Source organism: Notothenia rossii, assembly GCF_949606895.1.
Source record: "Notothenia rossii genome assembly, chromosome: 4".
NCBI lineage: Eukaryota > Metazoa > Chordata > Actinopteri > Perciformes > Nototheniidae > Notothenia > Notothenia rossii.
In genome coordinates, this window is record NC_136902.1 from 52,554,405 (window position 1) to 52,570,818 (window position 16,414).

The window sequence follows — 16,414 nt, forward strand, 5'->3', positions numbered from 1 at the left end:
CTCTATAAGATAAATAATAATGATAATAAAAAAAATTTTTGACTTATTAACTGAATTCGATTTTTTATAAGCACACACACACACACACACACACACACACACACACACACACACACACACACACACACACACACACACACACACACACACACACACACACACACACACACACACACACACACACACACACACACACACACACACACACACACACACACACACACACACACACACACACACACAGCAGCAGCAGCAGCAGCAGCAGAGGGAGGAAACATGTTGGGATCCAAGGAAAACAGAGTGCTGTTGGGATTGTAGGAAAAAAGCATGTTGACCCAACGCAGTGTCACACATGGGGTGCAATCTGATGTGTTCCAGACTTTCCAAAACACCGTATTAGGAGACACACACAAACACTCTCTCTCTCACACACACACACACACACACACACACACACACACACACACACACACACACACACACACACACACACACACACACACACACACACACACACACACACACACACACACACACACACACACACACACACACACACGCACGCACACACACACACACACACACGCACGCACACACAAAAACACACACACACCATCTCTCTCCTTTTTCCGATTGAATAATTCTGGATTCTAATTGGTACGTCTGTGTTGACCTGAATATAAGTCGACGCTGCTTACAGAAGGTTTCCATCCTTTGGAGCTCATCATCTGTGACAGCATTCAATTTTGGCAGCTTTAGATATGATAAGGTCGGTTTCTGCTGTCAAACTTTGAATGTGTTTTCTCTATCTATTTTCTCATCCGCATTCAAATTATGTATCTATGTCGTGCTGAAAACAACTCAAAATTCAACAGTCTCTGGAGGAGTTGTTGTTGGTTCACAGTCACAACTGTGAAAAGCCATCCAGTGACCATCGACTGCTGAGGCTGATGTGAATTTGGAGGTTTCTTCACCCCTTTTTGCTCACACAGAATAGAAGTGAACAGGTGTTAGTGCTCCCTCCATTCAAAAAGAACATCTGATGATGTGAACGCATCCTGTCTGGTCCTCTAAAATGAGATGACTCCACTTTTAGAATGGTTTGTGGAGTGAAAGTACCTTGAACAATTAAATGACAAGCCTTCAGCAAATTAAATTACACACAAACACACACCCACACACACACACACACACACACACACACACACACACACACCCACACACTAACCCACACACACACACACACACACACACACACACACACACACACACACACACACACACACACACACACACACACACACACACACACACACACACACACACACACACACACACACACAGCCATGTAGTAGTCTACCTGTTTGTAGGCTGGTTTGACTCCGGGCATGAGCACCCTGTAACGGTCGACAAACTCCACGAAGGTGTAGCGTATAGGATATCCTGCACGGCGGATACGAATGGTCTCCATCATACCAGAGTACCTCAGCTGACGCACACACAGCTCTCTGTCAAACAACTACACACACACACACACACACACACACACACACACACACACACACACACACACACACACACACACACACACACACACACACACACACACACACACACACACACACACACACACACACACACACGCACACGCACACGCACACTCACACACACACAGACATAATAGAGTTTAACATGTTTTAAATCTTAATTCTGACACTGTTAGTTGGTTGTGTGACTTGAATTGATTACTCAAATATCTGACTTCTTCATAACGGCTGGATTCTGACTCTGTAGCGGAGTTATCACTGTACATTAAGTTCTTATTATTCCTAATGTGTTAACATTCTCTACCACATAACAATCAAACAATGATTTGAATTCTAATACAGCAAACTAAAACCCTTAAAAGCCAATCTGTTCCGTCATATTGTCTTGCATGCTATTTCCATCCACAGTTACTCACCATGGGCTTCTTGTACTCGTTGGGTTTGATGCAGCGAACAAAGAATGGCTGACAGACGCTCAGAGTCCTCATCAGCAGCTCCAGAGATCTCTTAAACTGACTGCTGAGAGTGGGAGAACGCTTCCTGGTCTCTGCCCCCTGCACACACACACACACACACACACACACACACACACACACACACACACACACACACACACACACACACACACACACACACACACACACACACACACACACACACACACACACACACACACACACACACACACACACACACACACACACACACACACACACACACACACACACACACACACACACACACACACACACACACACACAGAAAGTGTCAGTCAGAACAATGAGGACTCCTCTCTCTTCCTGAGCGCTGACATTACCCTCTTTCCTCTCTCTAAATATAAGGTCCTTTTCTGGCTGATGTTGCTGTTTCAGAGTGAAATCAAAAAGTGGATCAAGAGCAGCAGCTGTCAATTATAAGTCACTTTATTATTGCCACGGAAAATTCACCATTCACCATTTTAAAGCAAAAATGAAAAAACATTTACTGTTTCACTCATCTCAGGATTTATGTTTTTAGTTACACACATGAATACAAACAAATATTTTAGAGCTCAAAGCATTAAAATATTGTGCAATGAAATACTCCCTGAATGTGTTTTACAATTTGCAACGTATTAGCCTAGCTTAGCAGGACACGGTAAACCGCTGAAAACTAGTCTAGCTCTATCATATCTGCGTCGTGAACACTGTGAATACGTGTATTCAACTAATGTGTGTGTATGTGACAACGGAAAACAAGACCTTTTGTTTAGTGAACAGTTTACTTAATTACTAATTGCTAGCTTAAGATCAGAAAATGTTATCCTTATAGTTCAAGCTTCAAGGTTATTTATTTGCCATACAAACATAGCTACAGAGTAGTTGTGTTGAAGAAATTCTTAGGTCACAGGCTTCTCCAACAGTGCAACACAATAATACAGAAAAACAGACAAATATAGTGCAAGTAAATAGTAAAAAGTAAATACAAAAAGAAAAATAGTTTAAAAAAAGTGAAATAGTGAAATAAGAGTCTATATGCAAGCTATTGGAATTATATATTAGATGAATAGATACGTAATTACTAAGTAACAGCCAGATGAATGTTATGGATGTTGCTTCAACAGTTCAAGTGTTTAACAGTCTTATTGCCTTTGGGATGAAACTGTCCCTGAGTCTGGTGGTTTTAGTCCGGATGCTGCGGTAGCGCCTGCCAGACGGCAGCAGACTGAACAGTTTGTGGCTGGGGTGATGGGGGTCTTTAATAATCCTGAGGGCTTTCTTCCTGAGCCGCAGGGAGTAAAGGTCCTCCATGGATGGAAGCTCCGTCCTGGTGATGTTCTGTGCAGCTTACACCATCCTCTGTAAAGCCTTACGATTGAGGGTGATGCAGCTGCCGTACCAGGCCATGATGCAGCCAGTCAGGATCCTCTCTATGGTGCAAGGTCAGGATCCTCTCTATGTTGCACCTGTAGAAGGTCAGGATCCTCTCTATGGTGCAAGGTCAGGATCCTCTCTATGTTGCACCTGTATGTCAGGATCCTCTCTATGGTGCACCTGTATGTCAGGATCCTCTCTATGGTGCACCTGTAGAAGGTCAGGATTCTCTCTATGGTGCAACTGTAGAAGGTCAGGATCCTCTCTATGGTGCACCTGTAGAAGGTCAGGATCCTCTCTATGGTGCACCTGTAGAAGGTCAGGATTCTCTCTATGGTGCACCTGTAGAAGGTCAGGATTCTCTCTATGTTGCACCTGTATGTCAGGATCCTCTCTATGGTGCACCTGTAGAAGGTCAGGATTCTCTCTATGGTGCACCTGTAGAAGGTCAGGATTCTCTCTATGGTGCACCTGTAGAAGGTCAGGTACCTCTCTAGGGTGCACCTGTATGTCAAGATGCTCTGTATGGTGCACCTGTAGAAGGTCAGGATGCTCTCTATGGTGCACCTGTAGGTCAGGATGCTCTCTATGGTGCACCTGTAGAAGGTCAGGGTCCTCTCTATGGTGCACCTGTAGAAGGTCAGGATCCTCTCTAGGGTGCACCAGTAGAAGGTCAGGATGCTCTCTATGGAGCACCTGTAGAAGGTCAGGATTTTCCTCTCTATAGTGCACCTGTATGTCAGGATGCTCTCTATGGTGCACCTGTAGAAGGTCAGGATGCTCTTTATGGAGCACCTGTAGAAGGTCAGGATCCTCTCTATGGTGCACATGTAGAAGGTCAGGATGCTCTCTATGGAGCACCTGTAGAAGGTCAGGATGCTCTCTATGGTGCACCTGTAGAAGGTCAGGATTCTCTCTATGGTGCACCTGTAGAAGGTCAGGATCCTCTCTATGGTGCACCTGTAGAAGGTCAGGATGCTCTCTATGGTGCACCTGTAGAAGGTCAGGATCCTCTCTATGGTGCACCTGTAGAAGGTCAGGATGCTCTCTATGGTGCACCTGTAGAAGGTCAGGATCCTCTCTATGGACCACCTGTAGAAGGTCAGGATGCTCTCTATGGTGCACCTGTAGAAGGTCAGGATGCTCTCTATGGTGCACCTGTATGTCAGGATCCTCTCTATGGTGCACCTGTAGAAGGTCAGGATCCTCTCTATGGTGCACCTATAGAAGGTCAGGATCCTCTCTATGGTGTACCTGTAGAAGGTCAGGATGCTCTCTATGGTGCACCTGTATGTCAGGATGCTCTCTATGGTGCACCTGTAGAAGGTCAGGATGCTCTCTATGGAGCACCTGTAGAAGGTCAGGATCCTCTCTATGGTGCACCTGTAGAAGGTCAGGATGCTCTCTATGGAGCACCTGTAGAAGTTCAGGATTCTCTCTATGGTGCACCTGTAGAAGGTCAGGATGCTCTCTATGGTGCACCTGATGGTGCACCTGTAGAAGTTCAGGATTCTCTCTATGGTGCACCTGTAGAAGGTCAGGATCCTCTCTATGGTGCACCTGTAGAAGGTCAGGATCCTCTCTATGGTGCACCTGTAGAAGGTCAGGATCCTCTCTATGGTGCACCTGTAGAAGGTCAGGATCCTCTCTATGGTGCACCTGTAGAAGGTCAGGATGCTCTCTATGGAGCACCAGTAGAAGGTCAGGATTCTCTCTATGGTGCACCTGTAGAAGGTCAGGATGCTCTCTATGGTGCACCTGTATGTCAGGATCCTCTCTATGGTGCACCTGTAGAAGGTCAGGATCCTCTCTATGGTGCACCTGTAGAAGGTCAGGATCCTCTCTATGGTGTACCTGTAGAAGGTCAGGATGCTCTCTATGGTGCACCTGTATGTCAGGATGCTCTCTATGGTGCACCTGTAGAAGGTCCGGATGCTCTCTATGGAGCACCTGTAGAAGGTCAGGATCCTCTCTATGGTGCACCTGTAGAAGGTCAGGATGCTCTCTATGGAGCACCTGTAGAAGTTCAGGATTCTCTCTATGGTGCACCTGTAGAAGGTCAGGATGCTCTCTATGGTGCACCTGTAGAAGTTCAGGATTCTCTCTATGGTGCACCTGTAGGAGGTCAGGATCCTCTCTATGTTGCACCTGTAGAAGGTCAGGATGCTCTCTATGGTGCACCTGTAGAAGGTCAGGATCCTCTCTATGGACCACCTGTAGAAGGTCAGGATGCTCTCTATGGACCACCTGTAGAAGGTCAGGATCCTCTCTATGGACCACCTGTAGAAGGTCAGGATGCTCTCTATGGTGCACCTGTAGAAGGTCAGGATGCTCTCTATGGTGCACCTGTATGTCAGGATCCTCTCTATGGTGCACCTGTAGAAGGTCAGGATCCTCTCTATGGTGCACCTGTAGAAGGTCAGGATCCTCTCTATGGTGCACCTGTAGAAGGTCAGGATCCTCTCTATGGTGCACCTGTAGAAGGTCAGGATGCTCTCTATGGTGCACCTGTAGAAGGTCCGGATCCTCTCTATGGTGCACCTGTAGAAGGTCAGGATCCTCTCTATGGTGCACCTGTAGAAGGTCAGGATGCTCTCTATGGTGCACTTGTAGAAGGTCAGGATGCTCTCTATGGTGCACCTGTAGAAGGTCAGGATCCTCTCTATGGTGCACCTGTAGAAGGTCAGGATCCTCTCTATGGTGCACCTGTAGAAGGTCAGGATGCTCTCTATGGTGCACCTGTAGAAGGTCAGGATGCTCTCTATGTTGCACCTGTATGTCAGGATCCTCTCTATGGTGCACCTGTAGAAGGTCAGGATCCTCTCTATGGTGCACCTGTAGAAGGTCAGGATCCTCTCTATGGTGCACCTGTAGAAGGTCAGGATCCTCTCTATGGTGCACCTGTAGAAGGTCAGGATCCTCTCTATGGTGCACCTGTAGAAGGTCAGGGTCCTCTCTATGGTGCACCTGTAGAAGGTCAGGGTCCTCTCTATGGTTCACCTGTAGAAGGTCAGGATGCTCTCTATGGTGCACCTGTAGAAGGTCAGGATCCTCTCTAGGGTGCACCTGTAGAAGGTCAGGATCCTCTCTAGGGTGCACCTGTAGAAGGTCAGGATGCTCTCTATGGAGCACCTGTAGAAGGTCAGGATCCTCTCTATGGTTCACCTGTAGAAGGTCAGGATCCTCTCTATGGTTCACCTGTAGTAGGTCAGGATGCTCTCTATGGTTCACCTGTAGTAGGTCAGGATGCTCTCTATGGTTCACCTGTAGAAAGTCAGGATCCTCTCTATGGTGCACCTGTAGAAGGTCAGGATCCTCTCTATGGAGCACCTGTAGAAGGTCAGGATCCTCTCTATGGTTCACCTGTAGAAGGTCAGGATCCTCTCTATGGAGCACCTGTAGGAGGTCAGGATCCTCTCTATGGTGCACCTGTATGAGGTCAGGATGCTCTCTATGGTGCACCTGTAGAAGGTCAGGATGCTCTCTATGGTGCACCTGTAGAAGGTCAGGGTCCTCTCTATGGTTCACCTGTAGAAGGTCAGGATGCTCTCTATGTTGCACCTGTATGTCAGGATCCTCTCTATGGTGCACCTGTAGAAGGTCAGGATCCTCTCTATGGTGCACCTGTAGAAGGTCAGGATCCTCTCTATGGTGCACCTGTAGAAGGTCAGGATCCTCTCTATGGTGCACCTGTAGAAGGTCAGGGTCCTCTCTATGGTGCACCTGTAGAAGGTCAGGGTCCTCTCTATGGTTCACCTGTAGAAGGTCAGGATGCTCTCTATGGTGCACCTGTAGAAGGTCAGGATCCTCTCTAGGGTGCACCTGTAGAAGGTCAGGATCCTCTCTAGGGTGCACCTGTAGAAGGTCAGGATGCTCTCTATGGAGCACCTGTAGAAGGTCAGGATCCTCTCTATGGTTCACCTGTAGAAGGTCAGGATCCTCTCTATGGTTCACCTGTAGTAGGTCAGGATGCTCTCTATGGTTCACCTGTAGTAGGTCAGGATGCTCTCTATGGTTCACCTGTAGAAAGTCAGGATCCTCTCTATGGTGCACCTGTAGAAGGTCAGGATCCTCTCTATGGAGCACCTGTAGAAGGTCAGGATCCTCTCTATGGTTCACCTGTAGAAGGTCAGGATCCTCTCTATGGAGCACCTGTAGGAGGTCAGGATCCTCTCTATGGTGCACCTGTATGAGGTCAGGATGCTCTCTATGGTGCACCTGTAGAAGGTCAGGATGCTCTCTATGGTGCACCTGTAGAAGGTCAGGGTCCTCTATATGGTTCACCTGTAGAAGGTCAGGATGCTCTCTATGGTGCACCTGTAGAAGGTCAGGATCCTCTCTAGGGTGCACCTGTAGAAGTTCAGGATCCTCTCTAGGGTGCACCTGTAGAAGGTCAGGATGCTCTCTATGGAGCACCTGTAGAAGGTCAGGATCCTCTCTATGGTTCACCTGTAGAAGGTCAGGATCCTCTCTATGGTTCACCTGTAGTAGGTCAGGATGCTCTCTATGGTTCACCTGTAGTAGGTCAGGATGCTCTCTATGGTTCACCTGTAGAAAGTCAGGATCCTCTCTATGGTGCACCTGTAGAAGGTCAGGATCCTCTCTATGGAGCACCTGTAGAAGGTCAGGATCCTCTCTATGGTTCACTTGTAGAAGGTCAGGATCCTCTCTATGGAGCACCTGTAGGAGGTCAGGATCCTCTCTATGGTGCACCTGTATGAGGTCAGGATGCTCTCTATGGTGCACCTGTAGAAGGTCAGGATGCTCTCTATGGTGCACCTGTAGAAGGTCAGGATCCTCTCTATGGTGCACCTGTAGGAGGTCAGGATCCTCTCTATGGTGCACCTGTAGAAGGTCAGGATGCTCACTATGGAGCACCTGTAGAAGGTCAGGATGCTCTCTATGGTGCACCTGTAGAAGGTCAGGATCCTCTCTATGGTGCACCTGTAGAAGGTCAGGATCCTCTCTGAAGTCAGACTCCACCTTCTCTTTGTACTGTCTCTTTGCGCTGCTGATTGCTCTCCGGAATTCATACCTAGATTTCCTGTACTCCTCCAAATCGCGATAGTGCTCGCTTTCAGTTTGCCACGCACCTCGTCGTTTATCCAGGGCTTTTGATTCGGGAATGTTCGTACAGAAACCTTCGGTACCACGTCATCGATGAATTTGCCAATGTAGCAGATGACCGTATCCGTGTGTGTGTTGATGTTATTGTCCTCAAACACACTCCAATCCGTACATGCAAAACAATCCTGCAGTGCTGAATCTGACTCGTCACTCCATCGCTGTACTGTCCTTGTTACCGGTCTGTCCCTTTTAAGTTTCTGCCTGTAAGCAGGCAGCAGCAGCAGAGAGGTGTGGTCTGATTTGCCAAAGGGAGGGCGAGGGAGAGCCTTATATATGATGTGTTGGTAGTACTTCGGCAGGACCTTCTTCATGTTAGCAGTGTTAAAATCCCCGGCCACAACGAACGCCGCCTCTGGCCGTGAAGTTTTGTCGATAATCCCAAACACCTGATCGAGTGCCGTGTTGTTGTCGGCTAGCAGCGAAATATACACTGCTGTAATCACAACAGATGTAAATTTCTCGGCAGGTGAAAAGCCCGGCATGTGATCTTGAGGTGCTCTGAATGAGCGGAACAGTCCGAAGAAATAACCCTCACATCTGTGCACCAGTTGTTATTGGTCATTACACACACACCGCCACCATTACTTTTCCCAGAGTTAGCATTCTGGTCCTGGCGAAAAATAGTGAATCCCGGCATAGCCGGGGGAACATGTTTCAAATGGGGGGTGCTGTGGGGATGACACGAGGGCCGGTTCTGACCAATTTGCTGCCCTCGGCAAGATTTTAGCTGGCAATCAAAAACCTCTACAAAAGACCAATACACTACAAACAGAGAAACGTATTGACATGGTGGACAGCTTATATAAAAAGGCTTCAAATATATTTAGTATTGCATGAACATGTTTTAATTGGGGGGTGGACTTCACATCCTCTAGGGGGGGTCCGGGGGTGCCCCCCCCGGGAAGATTTTTTGGAACATTTGAAAGTAAAATGTTTCAATCTGGTGCACTTTGAGCGCCCAATTACTAGAGACTGATCTAGGTATAACTCTAAACACCCATATGAAAAAGATTGGTTTGCATTTTATTAATCAAATCATATGAACATAAACAATAACCTACCATAACCAATATAAAATAAATGTAGGCTAATTTATTTTATTTTTGTGGTTCATTTATATCTTATTTTACCAGTTAACATTTATTTATTTATGCATATTTTTAAATCTGTCCAGTTTTAAACAATATTTTTGATTTACTGTCCTATAGTATACATTGGAATGATTTCAAACCTGTTTTTATTTATCCTAATAATTATAAGGGTGTGCCTCTTTACCAGTGGCGAGCCTTTTTATACCTAGGCCCTCTGACCCCCACCCCTTCCCTCGAGTTATTATGTCACAGCGTATACTTCAGCGGAATATCAAACGGCCCGGGGTGCAAAACGCATCAATGAAAGCGACCCTCTACCACAGATAACAACACCTGTAAATAACCCTATTTGTGTTCTTTGAAATTGAAAAGGATATTGCATTGTGTTTGTTACTTTCGTTGCAGTTGTATGTCTTAAGTGTAATTTGGCATGCTTTTATTTTGAAGGCAAGTTAACGCTGTTGACAGGAAGTTGTTGTTGCTATGGAAACAAGAAAAGTTTCACAGCGGGCGAAACTTGTCATAAAGTTCGCAATAATAACACCCACCCATTTAGAGGGAAGATATGATTGGTCAATTTTACTGTAATTTGAAATTACTCTCTCGTTCAGTTACTATAGCTGGCCCTCTGTGAATTCATAGCTGGACCGCCTGGACGTCCAACAGCTCCTCTCTTCACAGTAACTCGCAGAGATGAGCTTCTTTCATGTAACCCTTCACATTCCAACAGAAACTGAATAGGCTGATTCGAAGGATGTATTTCTTTGGAAATGTTATTTTAAATACAATTAAATCAAGTTATTTTGGTAAAACTAATGAAAAATATAACCCAAAAAATAACTAAAAAAATATATTAAGAAAAATATAAAAAAGTATATATATTTTTTTTATGTTTTTAAATATTATTTTGTAGAATATCTTAGGCCCTCACAGAGGGCCTAGAGGGCCCTGAAGGCTCGCCACTGCTCTTTACTTAATTATGAATGTTGTTACATCCAGGCTGAACATTTTTTTTAATCTTGTGGAAGTGCAGATCCCCTGTCCTCCACCAGGGGGTGCTGCAGCACCCTCAGCACCCCTACTTCCCACGGCCCTCCGTCAGGAACAATGGCGGAGTCCAGGATAGCGGGGTTGAATCAAGTCTCAGTGAGAATTAACACGTTACAGTTCTTAATGTCCCGTTGAAAAGCAATCCGACTTCTGAGTTCATCTAGCTTATTTTCAATGGATTGAACATTAGCCAGAAGAATACTCAGAAGAGGGGGTCGTTTTTCTCGTTTCCTCAGTCTGACCAGCAACCCGGCGCAGGACCCTCACATGGTCTTCCTCCTGCGTCGCTCAGGTAGGACAGCATTGTCTGTCGGTGGGTTATTGTCCACAAAGTTTTGGATGTGAAGAAGTTCCTCTCTGCTATATTGTATAGCAGAGTTGGTGCGGTCGGCGCAAACCATGTCACATCTTGAGTACTGTCTGGTCTTATGGTCATCAGCAGCAAAAACACATTTACAGAAATTACAAATAGCTCAAAACAAGGCTGCCAAACCAGCTCTCCACTGTTCGAAGCGCACTCATATTGGAGTTATGCATAGAAACCTATCATGGCTTCCAGTTGAGGAACGTCTGCAATCTCGTGTTCTCACTTTTCTAAAAAATGTCAAATTTAGCAAAAAAACATTCTATTTTTATTATCAAATAGTTTACACAAGAGACGAGCATGACCATAAGACTAGACAAGCTACATCAGGCCATCTACTGGTACCTAAACCCAGGACAAATCTTCTGAAATCTTCTGTGTCTTATAGAGCTATAAAGGAATGGAACTCATTGCCAAACTACCTTGCTGAAATAGAGTCCAGAACCTCTTTCAAGAAGAGATTGAAGGGCCATCTACTAATGACCATGTACCCTTGTGAGCTGTGAACCCTAATTTAATTTAATTTGATCGCATGTTTTTGATGATATTGGTGATGTTTTTAATGTTGTTAATGATGTCAGGACTTATTTCCTAAATGTTGCTGTATTATTGTTGTATTGTTTTAAGTGTCGGACCCCAGGAAGAGTAGCTTTTGTCGAGAGCAAAAGCTAATGGGGATCCTTAATAAACATAAACATAAAAAGCAAAATGGCAAAAAGTAGAAAAAGGGCAAAGTTGGAGAGGAGCCATGTTACGTGCCGTAGTGTTTGTGTGGGTGTCTTTCTCTCTCTCCCTCTGATTCCCCAGGTGCAGCCTGATTGTCTCCAGGTGCAGCCTCTCCCCAGGTGCTCCCAATCCTCAATCAGGGCTTCTATAAAGGACTTGAGGAAGGCTGCAGTGGTCTCTCTCCTTCTTCTCCGGCTGCATCATTACTCTGTCTCTGTGTGTGGCCTGTGTTCTTGTGAATTGTTAGATGTGCTCCAGTTTACCTTTTCGTGTATTGTTTATTTTAGTTTGCTTTGCAAGTTGGCTGGTGAGCCCTTTTTTCTTTTGTTAAATTAAAACATCACTTTGTGGCTTCAGTAGACAGTTTCCTCTGGCTCGGTTATTTTTGTGTTTTGTTACTTCCCTTTGCCCCCCTAGCCCAGTAGAGAACGTAACTAATGGGGGGTCGTCCGGGATCTTTGAGAGACAAAGAGTGAGTATTTGTTTGTTTAGTGTTGATATTTTGTTTGGTGGTGAGTAGTAGTGTATATAAGTGTAGCATTGGCTGTGAAGTCTCTTACTTTTGAACAGCTTCCTCAGTTTAGCCAGGGGAGTGTCTAGCTGGGCTGAATCAGTCCTTCCTTCAGGCACTCATTTATTATTTTGCCTTTTTTATTTTCGAGGTAATCCTGGGTGGGGATTTATTCCCTGTTGGGGGCAGGCGTTTCAGGGTTTCGGCCGCTGATGTTTGCCTTTTTTAAAGTCGCCTCGAGCCCGGCACGCTCCAGAAGATACGAAGGTAAGTTTGTGGTAGGCAGGATCTGGGGAAGCTTGTTATTGGAAAGAGTCGACGTTTGTGTAGCCTCAGATATTTTGCCTGTTGAGTGAGGTGCTTTAAGTGTAAGTTTGAAAATTAGTTTGTGTGTTCTTAGTATGGCCTCCCTTGTGTGGAGTGAGTCCTCTCATACTGGTTCTAAATGAGATGCCAGGTTGAAAGTGAGGTTAGCTCATCTTCAGTGGGAGAAGGAGGAGCGTGAGCGAGAGTTTCAGCTCAGGAGGGAGCTGGAGATCAGAAAGTTAGATGCTGACACAGCTTTCAGGATGCGTCAGCTAGAGCTGCAGACAGGTTCAGTTGGTACCTCTTCGGGTACACAACCAGTGTCAGGTTCTGCTGCTGCTTTTGATGTTGGTAGCAACATTCAGCTGGTCCCTGTATTTCGTGAGTCAGAAGTGGAGGTTTTTTTTTGGTACCTTCGAGCACATTGCTACAGCGTTGCGGTGGCCGTTTGAAGTTTGGGCTCTGATGGTAACGTGCAACTTATTTGGAAAAGCTCAGGGAGCAGTTGCGGCTCTTACGTTGGACAGTCTAGATTACGCCTTGGTGAAGGTTGCCATACTTAGGGTGTACGAGCTAGTCCCAGAAGCTTACAGACAAAAGTTTAGACACCTTAGGAAGGATCCTAACCAAACTCATGTGGAGTTTGCCAGAGTAAAAGGGATGTGGTTTGCTAAGTGGATTGCCTCAGGTAAAGCTACGGATTATTCTTTGAGGGAATTGATCATGTTGGAGGAGTTTAAGAAGTGTTTGCCTGATCGCATTGCTGAGTATGTGAATGAAAAAAGGGTAAACTCTCTCTCTGCTGCCGCTGTGTTAGCTGATGAGTATGTGCTGATGCATAAAACTGTGTTTTCCCCTGTCTCTACTGAGAGATCCCGCCATGTGCCAGCTGCACCATTTACTCAGCCAGCAAATGTGTGTAACGTGAACAGAGAAGAGAGAAGGCTTGTTTGAGACAAGCGAGACCTGCGCAGACCTGCGCAATTTCGATCAACGTCTTGCTCGTGCGTTGCATGATGGTTAGTCATTTTGTCCGACTTGCTCTGGAGGCTCGCTCACATGAGACGTTGAAATCTCGCAGGACAAAGACGCCCGCAGCCTTGAGAGCGAGGCGCGGCGAGGCGGCGCAGTTCCTCTCCACGGGCTGCGGAGGCGAAATGCTTGATGGGGAAACGACTCGCTGGTATCTTGAGCTGAGCGCTCATTGGTGGTTTTTACCCCGTGCTGCTGAGGAAATTCTCCAATTGGCTCGGCAAAAGTTGGTGTTTGGTGCCACTTCCACGTCGCCACTTCCATTCACATTTTTCATCATTGTTCCACAATGTTTATCATCATGAAATTAATATCTATATATGTTATACTATACTTGCACTGCTTACCGTTTTTATACTTTATACAGTATATCTTGGCATAGTCATACACACTGTTCATACTGCTCACATACTGGTTACACACGCACGCACACAGGCAAGTAAATGTGACCCTGATGTCTCATTATCTGATCCGGTGATTGTGCCTGTGCTTTCAGATGAAGCTGTGTCCGGGGAGAAGCCAGAAATTGTGGCTCCCCCTCCTCCTCGTGAGGATGTTGCGAGACCGGCGCAACACGCCTGCTCAGGCAAGCCTCTAGACTTCTCGACACTCCCGGTAACCCGAGAGCGTCGGCTAGTTTATCGAATCCTGGTGTTGGTGTTAGCTCTACAACATCTTAAGATTCATGTTAGACCCAGCCTTTGGCCAATTTGTGTTTACCTGTTATGACCCCTTCATATTCTGCCCTAGCGTGTCCAAGCACAATCAGCGTCCCCTGCAATGGGCTCTGATTGTGCGGGACTACAACAGTAGACACCCGTCATTAAAGGGTTCAGAGAATGTGGTGGCCGATGTACTGTCCCGTGGGTGAGATTTCACGATTTATGTCCAATAGTCTGAGTGTTTTTGGTAACTGTGGCCAAACACTAGTTTGGTTTTATGGGGGGGTGCTGTAGTGTGGGTGTGTGTGTCTTTCTCTCTCTCCCTCTGATTCCCCAGGTGCAGCCTCTTCCCAGGTGCTCTCAATCCTCAATCAGGGCCTCTATAAAGGACCTGAGGAAGGCTGCAGTCTCTCTCCTTCTCCTCCGGCTGCATGTGTGCATCATTACTCTGTCTCTGCGTGACGCCTGTGTTCTTGTGAATTGTTAGATGTGCTCCAGTTTACCTTTTCGTGTATTGTTTATTTTAGTTTGCTTTGCAAGACAGCTGGCGAGCCCTTTTTTCTTTTGTCCATTAAAACATCACTTTGTGGCTTCAGTAGACAGTTTCCCCTCCTTTTTCTCTCGCCTGGTTATTTCTGGGTTTTGTTACTTTACTTTGTACCCCTAGCCAAGTAGGGAACGTAACAAGCCGAAACAACAATGCGGCCATCTTCACCGCTGCATTTGCTGAATTCAAGTTCAAGGTGATACACTGGATTCTGTGACTGGGAAATTATTTACACCTACCAACCTAACGTCTAGCCAAAGTTAGCAAATTCACATTATTGTAAAGAGTAATTGATTCTACAAACATTTAGCAAACCTTTTCAACCTTTTGGCCGAACCTTTGCTCAGTGGGGTTACCTGTAGAATACTTACTGCCCTCTTGTAAATAGATTATTTAAAATACGGAATACGTCAAGTTAGGCAAGACAACACGAGAACAGTGATACTACTTTCGGTCCAGGCTTTCAAAAATAAACGTGACCAAATTGAACACAAATGAAAAACTGAAACTATAGTGGTGATCTAAAAGCCAACGATTAATCATTTGAACACTGTCTGTACTTATCAAGGACATTTTAGATTCTTTAACTTTATGTTGGCATAGTCTACAATTGATCTAGTTATCAAATGTTTTTGAAAAGCATCCGATTTATAAAAAATGGTAACGGTGCTGTGTATGACCGTAAACACAGGGGATGTGTTTTAGTAAATACTGTTACACACACACATAGCATGTTGATCAAATTGATTATGTAATTAAAACATTTGGCTAATGTGGCTTTGTTAATTTAAACAAAATATATGTTGTGTCTGTTCATTTTGTAAGTAGGCTACTCACCACTCATAGGCTATAACACTTTGAATGTTTCAGACTGCAATTTCTATACAATACATTAACTAATTTAGCCACAAAATAGAACAATAACCACAAATTATTTTTAGTTTAATTATTCCTGATGTTTGTTGGGTCCGTTGGTATTTTATTTTTAACCGGAAGTCCTACCATTGTTCACATATCTAACGTTCTGCATCAACTTGATGAAGTTACTCAGTCTGGCCACTAGATGGAAGTAAATATGCGTTTCTACACCTTTTCAAATTTTGTCTCCACAGAAATTATCTAATTTATAATTTGTTGTTGACTGCATTAGTTATTTTTATTTTTGAAATGTGCAAATAACTCTTAATGAGCTGAACATTATAAGACATGCAGAAGAAGAAAGCTGTTTTGTTGTTCATAGTTGTCTCTTATTCTCAGATAAACTGATGAGCTCAACTTTTAAATATTATGAAAGGAAATGTTATAAATATGAATGATAACTACTGTATTTTAGTTTCAATCATCTCTTTATATTTGAAATTAATAATACATTTTACTTGTATTTACTTTATTTTACAAGAGTTGAACCATTATGGGCAGTATATTGTATATATAGATTGTGTATTTGCGTATGTTACCATAGCAACATCAGCCTGGAAGATCTGTTTGATGAACTTGTTCTTGGAGGAGTGAACCAGCTGGATAATGTCCCCGTATAAAGTGTCTCTGTTCTTCTCCAAGAAGCCTGCAGGACTCACACAACAATGATAACATAATTA

General features: G+C 44.9%; 2 protein-coding genes across 2 annotated transcripts in view; one reads left to right on the top strand and one right to left on the bottom strand.

The window, feature by feature from the left end:
- LOC307035543 (uncharacterized protein) overlaps window positions 1–16,414 on the top strand; it is a 234,091-nt gene that overhangs the window by 100,809 nt on the left and 116,868 nt on the right. The window lies entirely within an intron of this gene.
- myo7aa (myosin VIIAa) overlaps window positions 1–16,414 on the bottom strand; it is a 116,252-nt gene that overhangs the window by 41,860 nt on the left and 57,978 nt on the right. Inside the window, exons 17-19 of the mRNA XM_079673771.1 lie at window positions 16,274–16,380; window positions 1,964–2,101; window positions 1,361–1,519 (exon numbers count right to left, since the gene is read on the bottom strand). Coding sequence (XP_079529897.1) covers window positions 1,361–1,519; window positions 1,964–2,101; window positions 16,274–16,380 — 404 coding nt within the window. The remainder of the gene's footprint in view (window positions 1–1,360; window positions 1,520–1,963; window positions 2,102–16,273; window positions 16,381–16,414) is intronic.